This window comes from Agelaius phoeniceus, chromosome 7, assembly GCF_051311805.1.
Source record: "Agelaius phoeniceus isolate bAgePho1 chromosome 7, bAgePho1.hap1, whole genome shotgun sequence".
Taxonomy (NCBI): Eukaryota; Metazoa; Chordata; class Aves; order Passeriformes; family Icteridae; genus Agelaius; species Agelaius phoeniceus.
In genome coordinates, this window is record NC_135271.1 from 34,417,775 (window position 1) to 34,444,761 (window position 26,987).

Below are 26,987 nucleotides of genomic sequence, written 5' to 3' on the forward strand. Positions count from 1 at the left end.
TATGTTTTAAAAAGAATTTTCTGCTGTGGTTGTGTGAGGTAGAAGAGTTAGGGCACATAAAATGGCACTGTTACCTGCTCTAAGTGTTTGGCACTATAAGTCAGGTCATGAAAATCATAAGACTGATCAAAAAAGAGAAAGCTACATCTCATTCTATTAAAAAAAACTATTACAAAATCATTCTGTTCTTCAGTTTAATACTGCAGTGTTACACAGAAGAGATGGGAGATGTTTTGTATTTTTTAATGCATTTAAGATGAAATATGAGATTCCTTATATATTTATGCTGTTATTTAAAGGTGGAATCTGAGTTCACCTGCATATTGGTGAGTGTCACTCTTGTGGTACAGACTGAAACCATGGAATAATGCTCAGCTCACAGCCAGACTTAGGCCCTTGAGACTGAACCTAACCTTTTGGAGACTGCACTGCTCAAGGCACAGGAACTTAAAGAGGCAAAACAGAACCAAAAGTATCCATGAACTGAAGCAATGTGTTAGAGTTGTTGACACAAGTGTATTGTTCATGAGACTTCGTGATCCAGGGCCTTAAAACAAGACCAAAAAGACAAGTCACCAAACCCAAATTGCTCAAATGTTTTTAATTAGAGGAATGGAATGCTTGAATCCTTATAGGGGCTGAGCAGCTGAGTCTGTCATTGGGGCACTCCAGTAAAACCCTGCCCTAACTGGTGCCTCATTCTGTGGGTACCTAAGGACCAAAACATACTCTGTGTGTGTTTCTTCATTCAGTAGTTTGGAAACAGAATATAAGGGAAAAGATTCAAATGTGGTTTTCTTATACTTCGGATGAATGAATAGCCACAGGCTACAGAGTCTATTCCTCTTCTTGCTTACTAGCATTATTGCATTATTTTATATAAATCTGTGGCCATATTGATAGCAGAAATTGAGAGAGGTACATTCCTGAGTGCTCAAGGCAGCAAGCACTAGAATGGGGTCTGAGTGCTGGCTCCAGGTTGAATTTGGGGCTCCTGTTTCTATGGGGTATTCCAAATGTTTGTTTCTTCTGCAGCTCCTTGCATGTATGGTTTTCTTCAGAAGCATGTGTGGTTTCTCTTCCCCTTTCCCTTTACTCATGGCATGAGTAACCTGAGGGCCTACCTTGGAGCAGGAAATTCCAGGAGGGGGAAGGCCACCTCGTATGTGTTACAATGGCCAAGTGACTGACAAAGTGCCATTTAACTTCTCATGCTGTCAGCTTTAAAGAGAAACCCTCCTGTCAGCAGAGTTTTGCTTTAAAATCAGTTTTCACTTCCTGATTTACCAGGATACAGCAGGAAAAAGAGTAGTTTACAAAATATTGTAAAATCTTATCTAGTATGAATGTGGTGGGGTTCTGTTACTGTTTTATATGCTATTTCACCTTGTTGTTGGATTATCTGAATTCTTCTGTGAAAAATATAGGTATAAATTGCAATCCAAATATTTTTACAAAAAATACCCATTGGAAGTTTTGTTTTAATGTAAATAAAAATAATTGCTATCACCCCAACTGAGTTCAGTCATAGTACTTAAGGAACCAGAGGCTGTTCCTTAGGGCTTTGGTTGCCTTATGGTTGGAACACCATATTTGAGTTGGATTTCTTGTAAAATGTAGAATGCATCCTCATCTGCTGGGTGATAAAGCCCTCCTGGGAACAGAATTAATTTTTTTCTTAGCATGGTTGCTCTTTATTTGATCCAAATTCATGTAACTAAAATGAAAATTTGGACCACCCCAACCATTTCTTTTCGTTTTGCCGCCAACAAAAGAGCATTTTTTTCATTCCTGGTCCAAATTGTTAAGATGCCCCTGAGGACCTTTGTTTACAGTGTCTTCTCATTCTTTTTTTTTCCTTGACATTCTCCCCTCCTTCCAGCAGTGAGATACTAATTAAAGAGAGGACACAGTGACCCTGGGTTGTTTAGAAGTCACAGGGGAGTGGTGGTGGCACAATGACAAAACCATCCCTGCAGGAAGTAATCAGGCTGGAGACCCAGGACAATATTCACTTCCATCACCTGAAAAACCCCTTCAATTTGGAGATCCATCCCAGAAGCAGATTTATTTTCCCTTTAATAAAGTATCTTCATTACAAACAAAGCCTCCGTATCTCTGTGTGTCAGTCTGTTTAACCGAGTTATTATACAAGTACCGGTTTTCTTAAACAATTACTGAAAAATATTTCTCTTAACAGTTTGTAAAGTAAAAGCAGTATTAAGAATAGCATGTTAGAATGCACCATCACATTTATGTTTAATTGCAAGGAAAAAGCAGTTGGTTATCTTTATATCACCCAGCAGGATTATGGTCTTATCTAGTATATAGGAATTTTGCAATTTTATGACAGCTATTATTACTTTATTACTAGCTCATCGAGACATGCGGTGTTTTACGAGCACCTAGCACCAGAGAAATCCGGGATTCATTCCCCACTGGGTTTTGTAAACTGGACCAAAAAGTCACTTTGGATTGACACCTGTGAAAACAAGATTTCTGTTTATCCAGAGCACTCAGCTGCAGGGCATTTCCAGCGTAAGGTGAAGGCTGGGCCCTGCAGAGCTCTGCTGGCAGAGCCACGGAGGCTCTGCTGGAATGTTGGTGCAGCCAGTCAGATAAATCAGCAGGCTCTAGGCCTAGCCCTCAGTCTTCGGCGTTATCTGTACTCTCTTATCTTGTACCCTAAAAGAATCCAGCTGATTTCAGTAGCTCTCCACTTGGGCTGGCCTGCACAAATCAGATTGCAGCATTGAAGTTAGCAACATGATACCCATCATTCCATTACATGGAAAAAAAATCCCACTGTCTGCGGGCTGAATCAGACTGCAGACAACATGCTCTTTAAAATGCATAATTAAGGGATTTTTTGATTTTTATCCTTATGGATTTTTCTTTTCCCAATTAAGAACAAAATTATCTAGGAGAAACATTTAGAAGAATCCTGTGTGAGGCAGAGAAGAGAACACCATTGTGTCTTATTCCACAGCCTGAACAAATCAGTGTCTTAAAAATAATCTTTTAACTGAGGTTTTGTCTGTTTCGTTTTTTAACTAAGTATTCTTGGAGGTATGGTGATACCTGGAATAATCACAAGTTTTTATTGTGCCCATTTCACTGAGCATCAATCTCTGCAATAGCACTTATCAATTAAATACTGTTTCTTTAGCCCAGTTTAAGGTTTTAAGGTAATCCAGGTATGGTAAACATGGATTCATTGGGGCAGTCAGTTCCACATACCTAACATGCCTTTCACTTTTGACTTAAGGGATGTAAAAACTCTAAGGAAAAAAAAAAAAAGAAAAAGGCAGTATATATTTATTTACAATTATTTTGCAATATCTTTGATTGTACCAGTCAAAACCATCCTGATCAAATAAAAGGTTTTCTCTAAGAATATCTATATTCTAGATAGTAGGCACTAGGATTTTGATAGTATTTGTTCTGTAAACTCTTTTTTCCTTCTTACTTTTTAATGACCTATTGATGCCTCAAAAGCTAAAGTACTGCCTGTTTAGATTGCTCATGGCCTTGCATCTTCAGGAAGGCACTATGCCCTGAGACCTAAACCATCCTGGAAAACAGATTATGTCTCTCCCTGCAGTGACTCCGTGACCCCTCACACCTACCCGGGGTGTGAGCTGGCTGTGTAACTAGAGACCCACAAAGTTATTACTGTGTCTGGGTAGCAGGAAGAGCTAAGAGTATCCAATTCTATCAAAACCTAACACTGTGACCAGATGGATACCTGGTGGGACTGTGTGGCTATGCAGATGTGGCCCAGGTCGGGTAGGAGCACACACCAGCTGCATTGCTGCTGCTGAGGCAGGGTGCACAGTGCAGGGCTTGCACTGTGGAGGCACTGTGGTACCTAGAGCCCACCTGGAATTCCTGCAGCTTCCTGCGCTGGTGCCCCGTTTGCTGAATGCCGGCAGTGTCACAGCCCTGAGCCAGGCGGGGTTCCTGGCACTGCTCACGGAACACACTCAGTGTCGCTGATGCAGCAGGCACTGCCCTGGGCAGAGCAGGGCTGACCAGCATCCTGCCAGGGATTGGCTTTTGGCTCTCTGGGCGTTTGGACCATTTGTGGGAGGCAAAGACAGGCGTGAATGTAGTTACTGCCCACAGGAAAGAGCCTGCTTAAAATGAGAACATTGGCCTTTTGGGTACCACTGGGGACTGCAAGGTTGGAGTAGAAGGGAGGAAAAAGTGGCTCAAAAATGTGTCCATTTGGGTAATCTTCTGTTTCAGAGCAGGAGACACGTTTGAGACAATGATAAGGCACAGCTATTGCTGGACTAAAGTTGTCACCTTTCAAAAACTTGGGGAAAAGATGACATACAGTTTGGTTTTTAAGTAATCTTTACCAAGGAGAGCCCATTTGTGCCAAGTTTTCACTGCATCGTATCATGAAGCTCATGCAGCTTTGATCCAGCATAGAGTTTACTTGAACTTCATTTAACATCTCAGAGAATTACAGCATCATTGATTCCAACCAAAACGTGCCAGCCAGTGTTCTTGACATTGCTGTTGCTTATTGCACTGCCCATTTGACTGGATTGTTATTGTTCAGATTCCTTTCTGGTTTTGTAATGGCTGCATTTCACATTAAAGTTCAATGGTTTAATTAAGGAAATGACTGAATAGGAAGTTACTGTAACCATGATTTCAGCTGTTGAAGAAAGATTTGCCCTGCACGTGAGGAAATTTGTGAACCTAAGCTTTTTGTTAAATGTGCAACATCTCCACATTGTTTTTAAACCACTGATATTTATATTAATAAATCACACCATTTTCCTTCTCTTTGTGGAGGCTGATTAGTTTGTTTCAAAGTATGTAGTGTACCACAGTGCCTTTCACTGAAGCATGGTTTTAAACAAGAGATTATTTCATTTGCAAGTTTCTTTGAGATTTGAAGACAAAACTAAGGACGTTCTGTGTTTGCAAATGTCTCTCAAAATGAGAACATTTTATGTGCAGCTACGTAAACCCCTGTGTAACTGCTTGCTTTCAGTTTTGAGGCTGGTCAGGACTCTGCAGTCAGACTGCATCTTGATGTTGCTGTTCCCTCGGCAGTTGGGTGGGATTTAGAAGTTCTGCCTCTTTTTGCAGGTCTAGCCAATCCTGTTGTGTTAAGCAGCTCTCTGCATCAGAACATTAGGAAAACATATATATGAATATCTACAGATTTAAACTGTATCAGTTTTCTTTTCCACTTCATAGCACACCCACATAAAGCAGTTGATTCAGTCCCACTAAGAAGTGTGGCAATGTCTGCTTTGAAGGGTGGAACAAGTGACTGGCATGGATGTGGAGAGGGAATGCTATGGCAGGGAGAGACATCTCTTAAATCGGGTCTGCTACAAATGAAATCTCAGTGAAGAAAAGGAGCTCACATCTGTTCAAGTAGTCCCAAGTCCCCATTCTGCCAAACGGTGTTTATGGTTTGATCAGCTACCAAATAATTGCAGTGGTACAGTAAATAGTATTAAGTACTATCTATCTTAGGAAGCCTGGAGTTTCTCAGAGGCAGGGTTTCCTCTCCCCCCCCATATGTTTACCTTATAGTTTACAGTTCATGAAAGAAGCAAGAAGGAGGAGAAGTCCAGCACAAACTGAGATCTGTAGGTAGATACCATAAAATAATTTCCATTGTAGGGTGAACTGCCTAGAATGCAATCAACAGTGCCAGTCAAGAAGTAGCTGTGGTTAATGAGAGGCACGTTGCCTGGCTGGTTTAGCATTTCAACAAATGAGTTCTAGCAAAGTTTTGATTCAACTTGAATTTTATCAGCCAAACATAATAGCAAATTAGTATTTAGACAATTTTAAGCATTTAAAGCAACTGTAGTTGAGGAATCTGAAGTATAGATTGTAAGAGGATGTACTATTTTAAATGGCAATGTTATGGTAATACATTCTAGAATTAACCTTTTAGTTAATTTAAGACTGCCTTTTGTTTTGTTAAAAAATTAAAGGTCGTCTACAGTGGTGACATTTTAAAGACCTAACCTGATTTTTTTTAGTGGAAATAAACAGATTGTTTCTGTATCCTACGAAGACATTAGTAAAAACTACAGCAAGGAAGCCCAACATGAGTTGTTGTGATGCTGCTTAGGCTGATTTGTGGCCAGGTATTACATATTTTGATACAAAATATATAATTACATATTTTGGTACAAAATATATAATATTATTGGGGTTTTTTTTAACAAAGATGCAAACTGGGCTTTATTTTGCAGTTTAAGTCATTTAATCTCAAAGACTCAGCTTCTTCTATTTTTCGTTTTCATTCTGTGAGAATGAAGAAAGTAAAATCTGGTCAAATCTGCTGGTAAAACTAAGGCTTAGCCCACTGAATATAGTCACCAAGGGATTAATGCAGTTCTCTTGTCCTTTTTTCACTCTGGCTTAGATCCTGCAAAATCATGTGCCTACATGATTTACACCCGTGAACTCTCATATTGTATGTCATCGCTAGGAAAAAAAGGTTTATTCTATCTCAAGTTACTAAATACTGAATCAGACTTTAAAAAGTCAAAGACCTCATAGTGTCAGAAAAAGTTAGGAGTTGGTTACTGGTGGCAGGAGCAGTTGAAGTTGGGATTAAAATATAAGGATTTTTCTTTACTCATACCTCCTGTCATTACATTTGTAGTTGATTTCAGAGCACTTCTTTTTCTCTGGGTAATGTCATTTCCATACTTGCACGCACAGAAGTTAATGGTGTGCTTACACAGTCTGAGGCACTGTTGGGAACAACCCTTCTGCGGAATGAAGTCGCAACTTTAGTGGAAATATAATGAACAAGGGGATTAAAATGGAAGCATTTAGGCATATTTAGATTTCAACTTTCATGTCTTTTAAGTGATGTCTGTAATTCTGATGAAAATTCTTCTTGAATTGTGAAACAGTGGGCTCTACTCAGAAAACAATCTAAAATTCCTTGGATGCAAAATGTATTTTTTCACTTAATGCAGAATGTGATTTATATAACATCTCAGCTGACATGATCTGACATGTTTTTATGAATTCCTTTGCAAGGCAAAAGTGCCTCTAGTTGCAATTTATAGTAATGAGACTGTCTGCTGTAGAGTAACTGATTACAATGAAGGTATAAGAAGCAGGGATGTTTGCCTTTCCAACTCATTACCCTTTCCTTGCTTCTCCAATACGTAAGCCCGTGTTCTGGAGCAGTGGTATCTGTGGGTCTCCAAAAGCATTCTGTTTGTCCAAACACATTTTTGTGTACTTCACCAAATATAGTCAGATGGTATTTTGGACTGGAGTTCAGCTAATTGGGTTGAATACTATATCTAACAGATAAATTTGGAAAATACAACAAAGCTCTGTCTGTAAACAGATTATATAAACAAACATTGACATGAAAACTTCTCAATGATCTTTAGAATAGTGAATGGTTAATTTGTTTCTTAGGGTCAAAAGCAATATTATGATAGTGCCCAGTTGTCTTTATTATGTACTTATGGATTATATTAGGGGACAAGTGGATAAGGTCCTGAAGTGGGCAGTTGTTTACTTGTGGTTTTGATGGATAAATAGCAAAAGCCTGGTGTGTATGCATGAGCATATAGTCACAGATTCATGTTAAAATACTGTTGAGAAAAATATCCAAATTTAAGTCCTGCTAGAGGAAGATCATCTTATTTCCTTCTAGTAAGTACTTATAGAAAGTTCCCATAGCCATTTGCTGAAATAATTTTTGTCTTAGAGCCCCATTCAGCAAACACAGCTGGGAGTTTTGCTCTTCTGAGAAATGAGTGTAGCAAGCTGTACTTGCAAGCACGGAAACATTGTAAAGATCAGGCCCCTGGGGAGCTTAGTGCAAAATTCTTTTTGAACATCCCAGAATGGAGAAAATCCTGACTATGCAGAGCCTCTGACAGAAGCTGCAGTAGTGGAAGATAGGGGGAGGAGTTGCCAAGGCAGTGAAGAACTTCAAAGAACACTGGAACTAGGGGCGAAAGTTCAGCCTAATTCTTGTGTTATCTGAACTCGCTCACCCACCTCTCTGGCAGTGCATCTGCATAACACGTCTGGGTCTGGTTGTTGCAATAACTTCACTTTTCTGGAATATGACTGAAAATGTATTGTTAAAAAAATTATTGCCATTTGGCTGAAAATGTTTCAAGTAAAATTCCATGAGGGAGGCCTAGACTGAGTGAAGCCACCCAAGCCTGTTCCCAGGAGGGACACACACCTTCCCTTCCCCCAGCTGTGTTCTCCTGCCACTTAACTTGTGAGGGTTTTGTTAGACACCTCAGTGACCCAACTCAACTCCCTGCCATGGCAGAAAGAAAAGCTGCTGAGTTAGTGACTTGAACCAGTAAGCAAAAGGAAGAGTGGATTAAGAAAAGGACTCATAACCACGAAGCTAGAGCAGGAGGGAGGAAAGGAATAGAAGCTGTCTTCCTTTTCAGCATCTCTAAGCACTAATTATATTGAGGAATAACTCAGTAAATCACAGAAGCACAATGTAAGTGCTTTCATTCTGGGTGAAATCTGGGACTTGCTGGTAAATCTGTTGATTAGACCAGGATTTCATTTCAGGTTTTATCTTTGATTTATGTGCATTGATATTCGTGAGCATTTGAAATACGGTTGTGCAGTATCTGATAAATACTTTGAATTCAACTCAAGAGAATGTGTTGAAAACAACTCTAAGAATCTATTTACCTTAATAAATGTAAAACTTAATTATGATGCAATAAAATATTTTCCCACCATGATTTGTGCTGCTGCCAGCCCATGACACTTAGTATGGAACATTAGTAAATAAGCCTATGAGTTACTCCCTGAAATAAATTGTCCTAGCCATCTTGATTAATTTACTGATTACTGAACATAAATATTCAGATCATATCTGAATTTAAATTATAGAAACTCAAATGCTGACGGTGAAGACACAGACTTGGGGTAGCAATGCAGTTGGTTGCTAGTTTAGCTCAGAGCAGAAGTGGCAGAAGCCCCCTGTTTGCAGCTGATGGATAGACAGTGTGTCAGAAAATGGCTTTGGTGTTCAGCTCCTGCTTTTCACCTGTCTGTGGTACATCAGCAACACCCTACACCTTCAGGATCCTATAGCCCTTAGAGGAAGGGCTGCATCAGCAGGAGCTGCACCCTTTTTTCACCTCTGAGGGTGGACTCTGCAGGTTACTGGGCTGTGGGGAACCTTCCAATGCCAGTGCTGAGTGCCTTGATGGTGGAGGTCCTTCATTGCCATAACCATGAGCCAGATGACCTTTATGAGCACTGAATTTACATGGGAGAAAGAATTTTCTTGTTTTAAGATGTATCTGTTGATCATTTTGTTCTGTGCTATATTGATGTTGTGGAGGTGCTGCAGATGTAGCAAGTACACAATTTCAAAATTCAGAGGGGTAGAGCATGTACTTTTAGAGGAAAAATACAATTTGCAGCTACTTTGGCAGACCAAAATACATAATGCCTCTCAGAAATGTAAGCTATTCCAGGTACTTCAGGAACAATTCTATCAAGTTTTATGTGGATATTTTTATTTTAAAGATATTGAAAATGAGATAAGATAAAGGGTCATTATTGAACATTTGCTTAACTTCTGACACATGACTTTGTTTCTTCACTTTGTACTCTAAATTAGGTCATTAAAATCAGATTGTGCATTATAAACAAGCATCTTTGTGTTTATAGGTAATTATAAAACAAACACAGAGGGTAAAGGCTGTAATTTTGAAACAGATAAAATTTATATGCCCCTTTGGAATCTGTATGTAAATTAGTTTCTCACACTCCAGCCGAGATCATGTAAATGGACCCCAGAGAGCTGGTACAGTGTTGACGGTGTACTCAGGAGAGTTGGAGCACTGTAAAGACATTTGCAGGTCAGAAATGAGGTTAATTGACAGGGAAGTGTGTGAGGACAGGAAAAATTTGCACAGTGCTTGTCAGTGGGTAGAGCTGTCAGTTCTTCACTTGGCTACTAGTATTTGTCGAACAAACACGACAGGACTTCATTTCAGGAAAAGGAAAAAAAGCCAAGAAGAGTCATTTTAGGACAACTTTGGAAAGAGTGGTGTTTTGTGGTTTTGTTCCAAGGTACCCACATGTATGCAGCTGCTGTACACAGTCCCCAGTCTGGCTCGTCGCTCTGCTGGTGAGGCTGCTCCCTGCAGCAGAGCTCTGCAGAGCAGGACCTGCTCTGGCTTTTCCTCGGGTATTCTTCAAGCCCATGCTTGAGTGTACAAGCCTGATTTTGCACTAGTGATGACAATTCTGTCTTCTTGATGTATCATATCATACATGACTTTCTCTGTCCTCTTCCTTTTTTTTCATGTGTGTTATGATTCTTGCCTGCTCCTCATTGCATTAGTACCAAAATTGCTTACAATGCAAATAGTGCCTGTTTCATTCATGGATTCAGAATGTATGTCCCTATTTATAGATGTGCAAAGACCAGGCAACAGGCTGAATTTTTTTTTTCTATAGCAGTAGTGCACTGATAAATCTGAAGCTATTTCTTGGCCTTAGATACCAAAAAAACAACACACAAAGGAAAAAAATTATGTCTGGCTGATTTGTGGTCACACCTTCCACTCTGACCATTGTGCAGTGATTTATCTTTTCATTTGCATTAACTGTTCTCAATCTTCAAACAAATTTTAATTGTAGGAGTCTTTTAATTTCTTTCTTATTTCTAAAATTCTCATGAAATAGTAACCATTCAAGCCTGGTCAATATGGTGAATAATGTCATCCAAGAAAACCCAGCACACCAAAATTGAATGTACTGTGGCTAGAAAAAGCATTTTTTCTGGTTAAAAACCAGAATATATGACCTGCTTTAGAACCTCACAAAGTGAAGTTTAAGAGAAAAATTGTGTATTTCCAGATTTTGCTTCTTTTATTAATATCTGTATTAAAATGTAAATAAGTAAATATATAAAAATCAAATAGCTGCATGAAGTCATTGTTTCCTAGAAAATACTTAGCAAATATTTTTGCTTTCTTCTTCTATTGTTCCATAAATTTATTCTGCACAAAATATAAAAATGCACTGTCAAAAAAGCATGTCAAAACAGTAAAGTATTCTTAGTAGTCTCTTTAAAAAAATAAATATTATCCAATATAATGTTGATGAACTTTCTACATAGTTAATAACAAAGCAGAAAAAGCAATATGCTTTGTGATTTTGGACAGACTTTATTGTTTTATTCTATAATATATTCGGCAGCTGTTTACACACTTTGACTACTTTAGTTTCAAACAAGTGTCTGGCAACATTATCAGGCTAATGGCAGAAATGACATCTTTAAGAGTCATTTCAGTTCATTCCACAAATGAGGATTGGATTTTGTCTTGTGTTTTCATTACTGATTATGAGCAGCCTCCTTAAATTTCTCTTACACAGTAATCCTTTACAGTAATTATGTTTCATACTTGTGCTTCCCAGAATATACAGGGTATATTTAGGAAGGGCATTTGTTTGACAGTGGAAATGCTTCTATAAAGAAGTATCTTGTTGTGTCTTTCAAATAATAAATAGTGCTTTCCATAATATAAAATGCTGGCATGGCATTAGCAGGAGATTGTGTTGCTCACTATGTTCATATTCTTAATACCAGTCATCAGTGAAGGAATGGCAACAATTATGTATAATTGTGCAATTTATATTTAGTGTCTTTCCAAGAACATTTAAGGAAGCATGGAAGGAATGAGCAGCAAGCCAAAATGAATAGGAGTCAAAGCATATCACTGGAGGTACAACCCCAGTGGCTACAGCAGATGCATTCTGTGAGCACTGCAGGGAGCACAGGACTGCTCTTTTTTCACAGTGAGCTGTTGGATTTAAGGGAAAAACCTCTGCAGTATAGGTGATGGGAAAATGAGAGACAGGTTGGAGGCCTCCCAGAGAGAATGAGCTGATGCGTTCAGATTAAAAAGAAAATGTTACAGTGACTGTGCACACATATTTTATAATGAGTGATAATATGACTCTTTTTTTTTTTTTTTTTTGTATTCTAGTGTAGAGTACAAGTAATTTAGTATTTTGGTACCAGTATTTGAAATGGTACAGCTGGAAAAGATTATTTGTTTTCCCTTTTCAGATCATCATGGGGATTTTTTTCTTATTGTTGAATATATTCATGTGAGTATTTTGAAGACTGCATTCTTAAACAACAGCTTCTCATTGTGTAGGCAATGCCTCACTCTTAGTAGATCATATACTTCTGCAGAAGTCATTGTTTCATATTAATTTTTGTTTTCTAATATAAAGGAAAATTTACAGAAGATTTTATATATTAAGTATTTGGCATGTTCACAACATTACTATGTCCCATTTCTACAGACTTCTCCTCATCCTCTCCTAGCTAGATACAGATTTCTTTCATTACCTGCATACTGGGAATGCTTAAATAAAACCTATTAATTATGAGATAACTTATCTCTGATGGAGCTTCCCATGTAATGAAGTTTACTATGTTCCTTTGGTTGTTAGAAATTCTTTTCATGCTTTAAGTTCTAATAGATGAATTAAAGCCAAAATTTAAAAATCTGCTACTGTTTGATACTCAGCTTAATGTATCCCTTTATTAACACTTTTCAGGAAATGCTTAATATCTCTCAAAGTTCAGCCCTGCATTCTGCTTCCTTGGCTTGCATAGGGCATTTAAAAGTATTTTTGCATTGTTGTGGCTCAGCTTCCTGACTACTGGTTTTTATCTTTCTCCATATGAGCATGTGCGATGAGAGGATGGATGCTCAGGGAACTGAACAGTGTGGCAACAGTCTCCTCAGTACCCTCAAGGTGGGGAAATGAGGTGCCCACAGTCACTTTTCCACTAGTGGGTCTTCAGAAGGCCCTGAAGTGGTCAGGAGAGCAGAGTTGTAAGGAAATTCAGGAGATCCAGCCTGGACTCACAGGGGTTTGCAATAGACTGTAAGTTTCCCATTTAAAGCAGATCCAGGGCTGAGAGACCATCTGCCCTGCAGAGGCACTGAATGCCCTCAGGGGAAATAGCTACTTTGGTTGAATTTTGAGATAAGTAAGGGGAGCCATGAATTTGATTTAGAACAGAAATGGTAAAGGAGCAGCTTAAATGCATAGAACTGTTTTTAAAATTATGGCTTAGTTTTGCCAGTCTACTGTTTGTTAAGATTGATAAGCATTACTGGAAAGATTCTGTCTCCAGGTTTTTAGACAAGTCTTTCTTTCTGTATTTATAACCATCTCTCTGCAAACCTACAAGCAAACTAACAAAACACAACATGTGAATTGCTACCTTGTATTTCTGAAATGCACCAAAGCTGCTTGTAAGTTTACCTTTTTTTCCTGAATAAGCAACTCTGGGTAACTTAAAGAAGCTCTGAATGATTTATAGAGGAGGCACTCATAGACCCTGTGGTCACCTTTTTCCCTCAGGATAAAAAGGAATTGCTCATTTATTATAACTGTAAGCAGCAATATGCCTGGCTACCTGCAAGTCTGCTCACACCTGTTGTATGCAGTTAATAACAAAGTCCTTGAAAATATGATTTTTATGATCATATTTGCATACATTTTACATATTAGGCATCTCAGTTTTAGCATTACTAATTCAGTAAGATTGAGACTGTTCTTTGCAAACAAGGCATGCTTCTTGCATCTCAGAAAATATGTAGGAAAACTGTTGTCAGTACTTGAACTGATATATCACTGCACAAGGACTGAAAAGTCCAGGCACTTATCTTGAGCTTTATAAACATAATCTCAAGTTAAGGGTTTTACAGAGAAATAATTTTGCCTATGTTTAGGAGTAAGAGCAAAGCAGCTTTTCCATATGAGCGTAGCTTCAGATTGGAAGGGACCTCAGGGGATCTCTAGTACAACCTCAGCATCAGCAAAGTGATCAGGTCAGGTTGCTTTGGGCTGTATGTATTCTGGTCTTGGAAATGCTCAAGAAGGGAGAGTGCACAGCCTCTTGGAGCAGTGTCTGTCTGTCCTGATATCCAGTCAGAAACTTGCTTGTTTCAATTTAGCTTTGCTGTCCCTTTCTCTCCAGACACGCTGCTGTAAGGAGTCTGGCTCTGTGTTCTTGATAACATTGTCAAATCTATTGGAAGGCAGCTATTTCCCTGTTTGAGACAAAAATGGAGACAGATTAATCAAGCCTTTTAAAAACAACAGATAATGTTGATAGGCACATTAGCACTTAGGAAATTATATCAAGTTTTCTTCCCAGAAAATTCTGTAATGAGTTTTTCCTTAACAAAAATAAATAATCAGATACTATTTAGTAGATGTTTACATGATCATATTTGTTGTTATGTGTTTTCCTAATAAGTTAGGAAAGAGAGTACTAGTAACTGAGAGAAATGGGCCACATACTGAATCTAAGAGAGGGAAATCATGTCCAAATCACAGGAAGCCTTGGGACATGTGGCAGCAGAGAGAGCAAGACGGCAGCATTTCAGATACTGCTTTGGAATATTCTTGAGAGCTTTCCCTGGTATGACAGTGACTGAGACCCAGTCGAGCATATAGTGTTTGCATCCCTCCAGCCTCTTCCTTGGGGGGTGGGGCAGGAAGAGGAGAGGGAAGGAAGCAAGGGATGATTGATGGCTTTTGAAAAGCTTTTCCCTGCGAGGGGAAGGTGTGGTCACTATACACATCTCCAGCTAACAAAGCCCTCCCGTAGGTCGAGCAGACTTAAGCTTTGTCACCCCTTTGGGGTGACGGCAACACTGTCCAGAAAATATTTTTCTTGTTTTTCAGTTGGGAATAGAAATCTGAGCAGGAGAAGTAGCCTGTCACTGTTCCAGTTTGAACTGCTTTAAGACAGTTCTCCAGCACTGAGTGTGATTGTGACGTCTGTGACCAAGGGTTCTGAAATAAGTCAGATTGGAGCACAGATCGACTGATGCGTGTGCCACATCTCAGGAAGGCATGAGCACACAGCTACATTTCTGTCAAATTAAGCCACAGGTACATGAACATATTAAGCCAATATAATCCAGTACTGCTGCCAAAACAAGCCCTCCTATCTACCCTCTTGCCCCTGCCTATTTTTGCTCTCTGCTACCTCCTCCATTACACTGGCACAAGCAGCAGCACAGCCACATGCTGAACCCAACAAAGGAAACAATCTGGAAAAAAATTAACCTGATCAGAGAAAAAAAAAGGTTTCATCCAGAATCAGTTGCTAAACTGTTGCTTTTTCAGCATTGATGCCAACTGATGTTGCTGTGAAGCAGGCATGAAACCTTAACCAGGCCAGGGAGTCTGAATTTACCCTAGCATTAAGCCTCTGGCATTAGCTTTATGCCAGCAGTGGGAATACAACTGTTAGTGATCCAACATGAAGTTAGGGTAGTACAGACAGACAGTACCTGACTTGACATAAAGTCTGCTGGTACAAACTTATTCCATCAAATAATTTCCAGTGCCAGTGATCACCATGTGGCTGCAGTGCTTTTCATCCAGTACGAGTACACCTTAAACTTGTGTTATCAAATTGAGACCAAATGGAATGAGATCTGTTTTAGGACTTGAAAGAGGGAAAAAAGGAAAGTTACGCAGAATGTAGTTCTGCCAAGTGTTGATGCTTCCCTGTTGTTTGCTGTATTCAGATGGGCTCTGATCTGTTGTAGAAATATATTAGGATGCTAAAATACTTAGAGATTATTTCTACGGAAGTCAGTAATTGAAGATTATATGTTTTTGTAAGTAACATTTTCAGATGTTATTTGGCTTTTCAGTAATGAGCTACCTGGCAATTTTCTGTTTCTTCCCAGCTGTTTCCTATGGCCACGTTGGGGTGTATGGGATCGGGGCCACCGTATTGTCAGAAAGAGGAAGAGAAACCAAAAGGTGCCTGATGATGCATGTCCGTGGCAGAAGTTCTTCTACAGTGTCACTGATCAGTCAGTGGCCTGACAGAGCTATAGCTCTGGACTTTCTTAGAAACTAGATTGTCAACATCAGTGGGTAATGTAAATATAGTAATGTAAACAGTGCAGAGTACCAGGAGTGAAGTTGGGAACTCCTTGCCTCTGTATGTCCCTGTCTTGGAGCCTAAGAACTGTAACGTTTCCTAGGCCTAAATTTCGTGAAGAAACTGAAGAATTTCCCTTCCCTTCCCAAATGCTGCCTTGAGGCACCGGAGAGGGCTGTGACCGGATGTTCCTCCCCCCTCCCCATCCCTAGTCAAGAAAAACTTAGGAGAGTTAAAGGGCGCAGTGTTTATCCCCTCGGAGCGGTCAGCCCCGCAGTTGGGGGGTGCACTGACCGCGGCTGTCCCCGCTGCAGCCGGGGCTCCGCGGGATGTCCCGCTCCGGCCGCTCGGGGGTCGGGACCCCGCCGGGCGCGCCCCGCGGCGGAATGCGCGGCACGCGGGCCCGCCGCCCCCCCGCGCCCCTCTCAGGCGCAACCATTGCGCGGCGCGGGGGGGTCCGCGCCCGCCGCCCCGCTCCGCGCCTCCCCTGGCGCCGCGCCCCGCTCCGCGCCCCCCTCCCCGCGCAGGACGGGGCGGGGCGCGAGCACCGCGCCCGCTCCGCGCTTCCCCGCCAGGGCTCGGCGCTCCCCCGGCCGCTCCCTCCCTCTGCTGGGCGGTGGTTGAGGCCGGCGGGAGGTGGGGCCGGGCCGGGCCGGGCTGGGCCGGGCTGGGCTAGGCTGGGGCAGCCGGCGGCGGTCAGCGGGGGCCCGTGGATGGCAGCCTGGGCGGCCGCCGCGGGATAGGGTCGACGCGGAGCGGGGTCGGGCAGGGCGGGGGCCGAGCGGAGGGGTTCGAGGAGCCGCAGCCGGAGGAGAAGGCACGGAGGCGGAGAGCGCCCTGCAGCCCCGCCGCGCCGCAGCCCGGCGGCCGCCAAAGTTGCTCCCCATCCCGAGGGGGAGCGGGGGATCAGGCGGGGCGATGATCTTCCCCAGCAGCAACAGCAGCGCGGCGGGCGGCGGTCGGACCCCCTATCGGAAGCAGGTAAGGGAGGGGGTGTGCGGGTTTGTGGCACCCCCGCGTCCCCCCCGCCGCAGCCCCGAGGTGCTGGGGGAGGAGTGGGGAGAGGAGTGGCGAGTGGCGTGAGTTGCGGCTTGCAGCCTGCTCACTTCTCGAGAGCTGGTATTTGAAAAAAGAAACTCTCTTCTCCTTTTTAATTTTTTTAACCTTCTCTGAAGAGCCGCGCCGTGACCTTGGCGAGTGCCGGGGCGGCCGCCGCCGGGTCACCTTCGCGGGGCGTGCGGGGCGGTGCGGGGCGGCCGCCGGGGGCCGGGCGGGTGCCGGCCCCGCCGGGCTCGGCAACAGGTTAGAAAGGACCCGGTGTCGCAACAGCGAAACTTGGGGCTGGATGTTTTTCACTCGGCGTGAAATGAGCGAGGGGATCCGGGCGCATTTTTTCTTTCAAACAACGCTCCAGAAAACCTCCGCCGCCCTTCGGGTGCGCCCCAGCTCCCCCCGAGAGGGGCACAGGGGCGACCCTGTGACATTTTACGGGCAGAGTGATCTCTCTGATAAGCTCGGAGCGCTCGCATCTATGGAGCTGTACTGAAAGAGGTATTTCTTTGTTTGTTTGTTTAGTCTCTGGAAATAAAATATTTGAAATAGTTGTATTACAACCTTGCTGGACCGTTTGTCTTTGGCTGCACTTTTACGCACACAAGATGCAATGTTGGTATTAATCTTACATTACTTACTGCTTAGTGTGTTATTTTTCATTGACTCTTCGATTAAATTTAAAAAAGAAACAAAAACCCCTTACATTTCAAGTTAATGGGAAAGTGTACTCTGTGTGTGTGCCAGAGGGTAAATGGAGTAGAGGTCACTGACAAGCTACCGGCTTGACAAAGCATGCCAAAAATACTATGGCAGGCTTCTTTCCAGGTGAGAAAAAATCCTTCTGCGTCTGCTGCACTTAGTAGCTGAAACGAGTAATTTGACAGGTTCAGTCAGCAATACTGGGGAAGTTCGTCCTATTTTGCTTGGGGTCAGAATACATTAAGGGTAGAAATAGGAAATCAGATATCACTGCTGCACACAGTGGAGGGCTTCATATAAATCATGAGGACATAGGCTTGGAAATTTTGATCTCTTGGTGTATTGTTGGGATGACACATGGTCTGTGTAGCTAACCTGCTTAACAGTGAAAGTTGGACTCATATTTTCTTGAAGGTTAAGTAAAAATTGCTATTTCCTTTTTTCTCCTTGTTATTTTATAGAAATATCTTTTTGATAAGAATCACTGGTGTGTTATCTCAGCAGCACTCTGCAGATGCTGCCCAGCAGTGCATGGAGTTATCTTTGCATCTTGTAGTCAAAGTGTTCAAGTCCATACATAACAAAACATGCTTATTGTGTGAGCTGGTTTTGGTTTGTTGTTAATAAATGTCCTGGATACGCCCATGCTGATCATCTTGTCTGGTGCTCCTGCATACTTTATAAATGAAGCCAGTGCATCAGATACAATTTCGTGCTCGCCCTGAGAGGACCATTAATCAAGGAAGGCCCCTTGTGTGGCTGTGCAGTGTGTCGGGTGCGGGGCAGGGTGTTGGCAGGAGCCGAGGGCAGTGGGGCCAGGCCTCGTGCTGGCAGGGCTGTGTTTTATGTGCGGATGTGAGTTTGCCTGCTGGTCTGGAGCAGGCTGATAAGATGCTCTTCTTTTCACAGTACACTCCTTAGATTCAAAGAGCTAAAAGGGCCGACTGAATCAGAAAAACAAACAGACCCTTTTTCCCCAATAGGCAGAGAAAGAAATGAATGCAGGGGTATTATGTGGGCTTAAGACCCTGGGTACCAAAGGTTTCTTTTGTTAGTGTGTAGCTATTCTCTGCTCAAACACTTCCTACATAAGGAGTCAGGGTCTGTGCTTTTCTCCAGTTAAGTCCATGGAAAATGCCTATTAGCTTCATTCATATAGACTCACGTCGATTAGCCAGTGGCTTTCTGATCTCCCTTTCACTCAGACTTCACCTGCAGGGGTGAGCTGATGTCAAACAGTGCTGAACAGCACTGCAAGACTAATTTTTCAACCCATGATAATTAAGAAAAGTTGAGATTAAGTCCCTGTATGCTCTGTGTAACCCATATTCAGACAATTGCATTGTAGCTCAGCTTTAGCCTGGGACACTAGGTACTGTTAGTGTAGGAAAAGTTCTCAACCAATGAGTCTAAAAGGAATAACTGGATTTCCTATGCTAATAGTGTGTCATATATGAAGCTGAAACAATTTTAAATAACTTATAAGAGAAATTAAAATGTTTTGAGCAGCTTGTATGTCTCTGTTGGTGTTTTAATGCATATTAGAATAATACAAGAACACTTCATGTTTCATTTTTAAGAGTCTATAGCAGATTCAGTTGAAAAAATGAGTGATTAACTGATAAAAGGCAAGGTGACACTAACCTGATTTATTTTTAGGACATTGTAATATAATGTGGATTTCTACCTTAATTTAAAACATTTACAAAATGCCATATAGGTAGAGTAGGTTCAGATCTTTACCCATATTCTCTTTTTGTTTTCCCAAATAACTCTGTTCTGTTTTATAAACAAATCTGTACCTATAATATTATGGTTTTTACCTGTTGTATCTACACTGTGCATCTCTGGCATGTAGGAGCGAGTTAACATTCTCAATTTCAGGTCAGATTTGACTGGCCTGATCATCTTCTCTCTTCTAGAGTACTTGTAAGAATACTAAAATGTGGTCTCTGCTCAAAAGGATTTCCTGCATTATGGACAGACAGGCATATTAAAAATACTCTTACCAGGCTTAAAATTGAGACATTGCTTAAATGAGTGACAGCTCATCTGAGAGCTAATTTGAAATGCAGATATAGGTCTTGTTAAAGAATGAAAGCCACACAATATCTGCAGTAATAACCTATCACAACACTCATAGCCGTACATCCTGTCTGAAAAAGGTGTAAGCTAAGGCTTTTGCTATCAAGGTTATTTGAGCTATTGTAAAGAATGCATGTGTGTGCATCTGTAATGAAAAGGAAACAAAATGACATAAAATATTCTGCTTAATACAAGCTTTTTTAGCTCTTGGTTTGTTGAGAACAAGATGATTCTCTGTCCCTCCTCCCACTTTTGTCATTCTCATGTAAATCGGGAGGCGCTCCTCTGAAGTAAATATTTCTACACTCTGTAAAATTATCGTAAATGGAAAATTAGGCTTTCTCCTGCCATCTGCTCCTTGAATCTACAGAGCTACTCCAGCTATTTGATTAGGGATTTTAAATTGCTTTGTGCAGGGAGGTTCCTCTGCTCTCAGGTTTCTCCAAGAGGAAGCCAGAAGCAGCTCTGGAGGCCTAGGAAGGAGACGAGTGCAGGGTCCTACCAGCACAGCCTGGGTGCTCAGCCCGGTGTCTCTGTGCCTTTTAACAGCTTTGCCCTGTAAGGGTGATTCTTGTTGCATTTTGATAAGTGCAATGTTTGTCTTGCCAGCATGAGGAGATTTACATAGTTTGCTGCTTTCGAGAAGATTAACTGGGTGTAGCTGCACGTGAGGAATTTAACACTGATTTGAGGTTTGGCCTGTGTATGGAGGGACAGACAAAGCTTTTGATCAATCTTTTCATGTAGCTCTGGTAATACCAAGTGCTGTATCACAGGTTAGGTTTTCTAAAAGTTGAAGTTTAGGGTTGGTTTCTAATGACAGTTAAATGGAGAAAGCTTTTGCCAGTGTGAGGCCAAAAGTGTAGATTAGCCTTTCACTCTGTCTATAGGTTTAACCTCTCAAGAAGCTACACCTGCAATCCTACTTTATGATTTCCCAGTTGGTGCTGTGTGTGGTGTCTGTGTGTGTGAGAAGGAACCTCATTAAACTTGCAAGACCTGGGCATGGTCATAACTCAAAACATGCAGCTCCACGGAGCAGCCTGTGCCCAGAGGGATTTGACACAACACCTCCTGTGTGTGTGGATGGTGCTGCAGAGCGGGGGGAGGCTGGGGTGCCGCGGATTGAGCAGATATCTGTGGTTACAGAAACAAACGGGATTCGTTTCTTTTTGTTTCTTTTCTGAGAACTATAAGAATTGTAATTTTGTATCACTGACTTGAGGTGACAGGCTGTTTTCTATTACATTGTATACAATGTTAAAGGATCTACATAGGTTACACAGAACTGAACGACTACATTAAGTACCAGCTACTTTAATTTTTTCAGTGCATCTATAAGATTGTTTGTGAAGTTCTGCTTTATTCTCAAGGGAGCAAACCTACTCAGTCAGTGGGTTTCTATACTTGTAGCAAAATGTGAATGAAAGAAATAAAAGGAAACATCTTATCTTGTTCAGGCATGATGTTATAGATTATAAAAAGTGATATAATTGTCTTATCTGTATTTGGCAATTTGAAGTTTTTGTTTAGTATTTCTAACAGGGTGAACAATATATTTTTGTCTCTTTGGAAGTGTTATTGTTTAAAGTATGTGTCTTTGCCATTTAGTTTCACATGGAAGGGAAGATAGAAGTCTGTGTCTTGAACATCTGCTGTTTTGTTTTGGGTTCATTTTTTTTCCCCTGAAACTTCCAACTGTTAAAAAAATTGCTTGAGTTAACACATTTCAGAAGAGTTAGATCCTTTAAACTGTAACTGCTGGCAGGGAGGAGAGGGGAAGGAAGGAAGGGAGTGGAAAATCCTTTCCTGCAAGCTTGAGATGGCTCCTAGAACATCCGCACAGTGCTGCAACCAAGTAAATAAAAATAATGATCATTTGACATGATAACCATTTCGATAAGCTTTTTTCCCCCGTTTTAAATGTGTGGTTGAAACTGACCTTTGTTTGTTGCACGAGGGGGTGTATAACAAAAGGAGTCAGTGGAGACTAGGAACCTCTAGTGGATTTCCCTCACGGATCTGCTTCCAACTTCTTATGAATGTTTTTCTCCTTTCCTAGAGCCAGTTGTTTTAAAACATCTTACTTGGGGGGCAGTGTGAAGGCTTATAAATCTGTAATCCTAATAAAGAGGTGCATGGAGATGTTTTGATCTTGTAAGAAGCGTTGGTCAGAAAAAGCCAGCAGAAGCACATTTGAAAGTTCTTGAGCCTTGTTGAAGTAATTGCGAGTTATTTTGCATATGTTTCAGAATTGCAGTGTACTGTGGTAATTATAACAGCCCTGCAGAAGCCACTGTATTTGCAGCTTGCTGATGCAACAGGAAAGGGAAGGGATGAGTTAGAAATAGAGGAGAAACGAGGAGGGGAACCATGGATTAGATAAGCACAAGCCTCCTAACCCAGCAACTTAGGAAACATACACACAACAAAAAAATCATGTGCTGTAAGGGCTGGTTACTGTGATTAGCACAGCTTTAGCTGTTTCCCTCAAGAGACTGCAGTTAAGGCAGTGTAGCTGCAGCTGTGTGTTGACTCACAAAGTAGTTTTAAACTGCAGTTGAAGTAATTGAATGCTGGTGAGAGATTGCTTTAAACAAATTCAAGATTACCTAGGTTTGTGGCAGTTTGAGTTAGTTTATTTCTAGGAATTTAAGTTTAGTAACTTTTATTATTCTTTATGTAAATTGATTTTTAATAGTGAAACTCTATACCAATTTTAAGACTTAACCTGTGCACTAAGATGTCTTGGCTTAAAAATATCTAGCTAGTATTTTGAACTCTTAGAAGCTCTTCAAAACAAAAATATAGTTACAACATTTCAACAATGTCTTTTTTGGAATTTATGATGCAGCGTAAGGATGTATCAGCTCTAGGGTCTGTTGCAAAATAATAGCTGACAACTACAGAAATGTATAAATACATAATAATAGGATTTATAATAATACCTTTTTGTTCATATGTCCTCATAAAAGCCATGCTGTATGCTTAACTATAATTGTTTAGGAAATCACTCATGTGTGTCTTATTTGTTTAAAGTATTCTGCTCTAGAAAAATGATGTGTCAAATAGAGTGGATATTTAGAGTTTACTTATTTGATAGAATTGTAGAACTTTGTGAGGTTGCAGTGGAAACAAGCAACACATTGTTCTGGGGAGCCTCCTTTGGGCTTCATTTTCCTTTGTTGAAGAACAGCAGAAACACCAGGACAGGGTGAGCATCAAAATTAGTCTAGCCTGATGCTTACCTGCTTGTGAAATGAAATGCTTCTTTACTGCAACTAAATATGTGTAACTTTATTTCACCATTGATTCTGTTTCTTTACAGTGTCTCTTATTGGCAATGGCACTTCCACACCTTTTTGTGTGGGGTTTTTTCTGCTTAGATGAGAAGGGGATTTATTTCTTTCCTTACCTTCTATTGTTTTCTCAGATCAGAATCTCCTCTGCCATATGGTGCTTTGTTCAATAAAGTGGAAACATGAGTCCTTTGGTTAACTACAGCTCATATATTCTGTCATTTGGGTACTACAGCATAACAATGTTAGAATTCAGCCCTTTAGGATATTCAAGGTATGTATATGGCACTTCCATTTTTACTGTGCTTGAGAAGTGAAATCTAAGGATTCAGGTGGGAGTTTGGATGAGCGTTACAAGGGAGCTTTTCTCAGGACTGTTTGTCACCACAGGGCACTTCTCATGCCTGTGGTCTTACCAGCTCCCAGGAAGGCTGCTGCAACTTGGTAAAGGATTATCCAGTTATCTTTGAAAATCTGAAGCAGTGTTCATAGATTCTTGGCTACTCTGAGGTGATTCACAATCTTGCTTAAAGTTTTACGTGACCCGCAGAAATTTTATCAAGGTTGCGCTTGTGCCACTGCAACAATCCAAAATCACTCCAAACACCAGGCAGGCAAGGGTAAAATCAAATGCAGGTCCTTGTTAACAAGTCCACAAATAAAAATACAGAACTCTTAAAAGGGAGGAATGAAAAAAACCCCGAACAATATAGTAGTACAGTAGCTGGAAGTTTCCTTTACCTAATATGCAGGCATGTGACACACAACCCCCAGTCTTCTCAGGGAGACTGGTTACTGTCCAACCCTGTCACCTCAAGTTGTATTCAGAGAAAAGACTCTGATCTACAGCTCTGTATTTTATTTGTACTTAACCCACCTGAAGGGGGTAAGGGATAGATATTGCTTTTTATTTTGTAAGTTGGTGATGCCTCTTTTAAGACCATAGGTTGTTTTTTCCTGCTTTGGAAGCAGTGATATCTCTTGGGCATCCCCAGGTGCAATGCTGCCCAGGCTTCGGAGTGCTCTTTAGCAGAGCATTAAAGAGATGGTTGGTGTGTTGCAAAGGAGATCCCATGTGTGAAATTATGAAGGAATTTCAAGTCTTGTGATGTTTTTCTTTCTGTTCTGCCTATGTGTACAATTTGCAAATAATGCTTTAAACAGTAGTGCAGCAGATATTTTGGTGGTCTTCTATGGCTGTGGGGGAGACCCTGTCACTCCAGCTGCTGCAGGTGACTGGCAGGTGTGTGTCACCTGTGTGCCCACCTTTGAGCATGGCCACGGTGACCCATTTGGAACTGTTTGTATTGCCACATGCATGTGTGCTGTTCTGGCTTAGCTTAGCTAATTGCTTAGCCAAGGTTTTAAATAACCTATTACAACATGAAACTCTTTGAAGTGTGTAGTGTAGAAGTAACATACAGTACAAGTCTGTGTTAACTTGGACCCTGTGGCTGTGCTGTGGGAGAGGGGAGACATGGTGGCTGTGCCATGCCCTGGCCAGGGACTTTCCTCCTGCGAGCCCGGGAAAGCAGCAGCCACGCTGGATAAACCTGGGCTTTGGCAGAGCCAGCACACAATTCCATGGATTTCTGTCTGTGTGAAAGCAACCACCAGCAGACAAGATCCTTTGAAGTGTTTAGTGGTCTGTCTTCCAGATAAGTTCAAGAAGAGTTTAAAATTGCGGGTCTGAATTTTAAGACTCTTGCTTATGCCAGCTCGTATTTACATAGCCAGTGGTGCCACTGCATGGGGTGAGACTGCTGACATCAAAAAGTGCTTATTGAGACAGAGAACCAGAATACTTCTGAATTTCCCCTAGGAGAAACCTGAGTTGAATAGTTGGTATATCATGGGGTTAGTGTTAAACTCTGGTTCAGAATCAAATGGTATTTAAATTGCTTTAATATTATTCCACCTAGTCTGTTTGGTTTGCATGTTCCTTATTATGATAGTACTTGTGCTTATTTAAAAATACTTCTGTGTAATTTGGAAAAAAAATTTGAGACAGGTATTAAATAGGATTATCTACTAACCTTTGAAACAGGGGCATTTTTTGGCTTTTATTTAGCATTCCAGGAGATATATCTCTGAATGCTACTTGTGAGAAACACTTATCAAAACTGGGGTTTCAGAAAAATGTTTCACTTTACAAAAATATAAATGATAAGATTTCTTTATAGTCTTAGGGTATCAATGCCTCCAATGCATACATATACATGTAAATATTCCAGAATTAGGGACATTTTTTGAGATGAGAGAACCAGTTATATCCTGCAGTACTGAGGAGCTATAGAATACATTTGAAATCTTCAGTAATTTTAATGGTGAATAATACTAAGATGTAATTCAGTATATAGAATTTCAGCTGGTTAAAGGTGCTAGTGATACCTAGGGCACACTGTGGCACCAGTAGAAGAATGCAGGGGCTTTTTAGGTTTTTTTTGTTTTAAAGTGCTCTAAGAGCTGCTCCCATTCCCAGATACAATATTCTACAATGCTGTGGAGGCTAATGCAAGTTGGAAATGGTTAAGGAAGTCATTGTTTCAGCATTAGGTCAATATTTTAATTGCTGTAGTGACAAAATCATGTTAACTTTGGAAGCAAGCTTTGTCAGATTGCCAGCAAACATAATGTTCTTAGGTCTCTCAGGTGTGGAGTGTCATGGTCTCACTCACTAAGGGCTGCAGACTGGTGTAGTCATTGGAAAAGGTGCTCTGGATTTTCATGTAACTGTTCTTTGTGTATTCTGGTAAATTGTTGGGAATTCCCTGCTCTGAGGCTCCTGACAATTTGATGCTTTCTGGTTTACAGTTTCTGTTGCCACTTTATTATTGTTTTAATATTATTAATGTAGGGGTTGGATTTCAGTATATTAGATGATGTAAAGAAACATCTAGCCTGTGTGTCTTATCCTTCTGACAAAAACCATTATTTTGGTGTGTCACTTCTCTGTTGACCCTCTTTCAAAATGACTGAATCCATCTCCACCTTCTTAATTCCCTGAAAGAAGTGCTGTGTTGTGTCATTGTCCTGGATAATAGTAAAGTCCAAGGTCAGCCACACCTATAAAGGTTATTCATAAGGATTAAGATGGTGACCTGAAGTTCAAAATGGTCCTGTCACTGATATTTTGGATAATCTTAACTAAATTGTTAAGGTTTGACTCTTCAAAAGGTACTTGTTAATATTAGTTTCCTACATCTCAGATTTTGCACAGAAATATACTAACACCTACAAGTGGTTCAAATACTACAGCAATTAGAACTAAATATCTTGAAAAAAATTATTTATATACACATGCACACATACCTACATAGAAGTCTATGTTTGTCTGTCCCATGAAGCTCAGGATAGAGCAGATTATTTGGAATGCTAGAACTGTGTTCAAGTTCTACTTGTCACATACTGTGTAAGTAGTTTCTTTATGGTCTGTGAGAACATTCACCTGAATGCTATTATTGCTATTTCCAGATAATTAGCAATGGCAATGGCAAAGTTCATTTTGGCAAGAAACTGGACTGTTGAAACTATAGTTTTTGAAGAACTCTAGTTTTCAAAGGTTGATTTACTGTTAGCAATAGGTACGTTTATTTTATTTAAGCAGATGTTTGTTGGGCAGAAAGGCAATCAACCATGAAAATATTACTGAGAACAGGAATAACTCCCTGAAGTTCAGTGGCTAAGATTTTACAGAAATTTAATCTACTTATCTTTAGTGGTTTTATGTCCTTATCTTTCCTATGAAATGAACTTCCGTAGAGTTTAGGGGTTTCCCCCCCCCTTTTTTTTTCTTTTTTTTTTTTTTTTGCTGGGAAGTCTGTACTCCATTATTCTGTTGTCCCATTTAAATTTTGAAATCAAATTAAATTGCATAAATT

General features: G+C 40.8%; 1 protein-coding gene across 3 annotated transcripts in view; it reads left to right on the forward strand.

Annotated features, from left to right (window-relative positions):
- Nucleotides 1-26,987, forward strand: part of RBMS1 (RNA binding motif single stranded interacting protein 1) — a 143,295-nt gene that overhangs the window by 35,166 nt on the left and 81,142 nt on the right. The window contains exon 1 of one of the 3 annotated variants that reach the window (XM_054636604.2): nt 16,554-16,951. The exons of the other annotated variants lie outside the window; for them this stretch is intronic. Coding sequence (XP_054492579.1) covers nt 16,889-16,951 — 63 coding nt within the window. The 5' untranslated portion in view covers nt 16,554-16,888. Of the gene's footprint in view, nt 1-16,553; nt 16,952-26,987 lie in introns of those variants that run through there. 3 annotated transcript variants of the gene reach the window in all.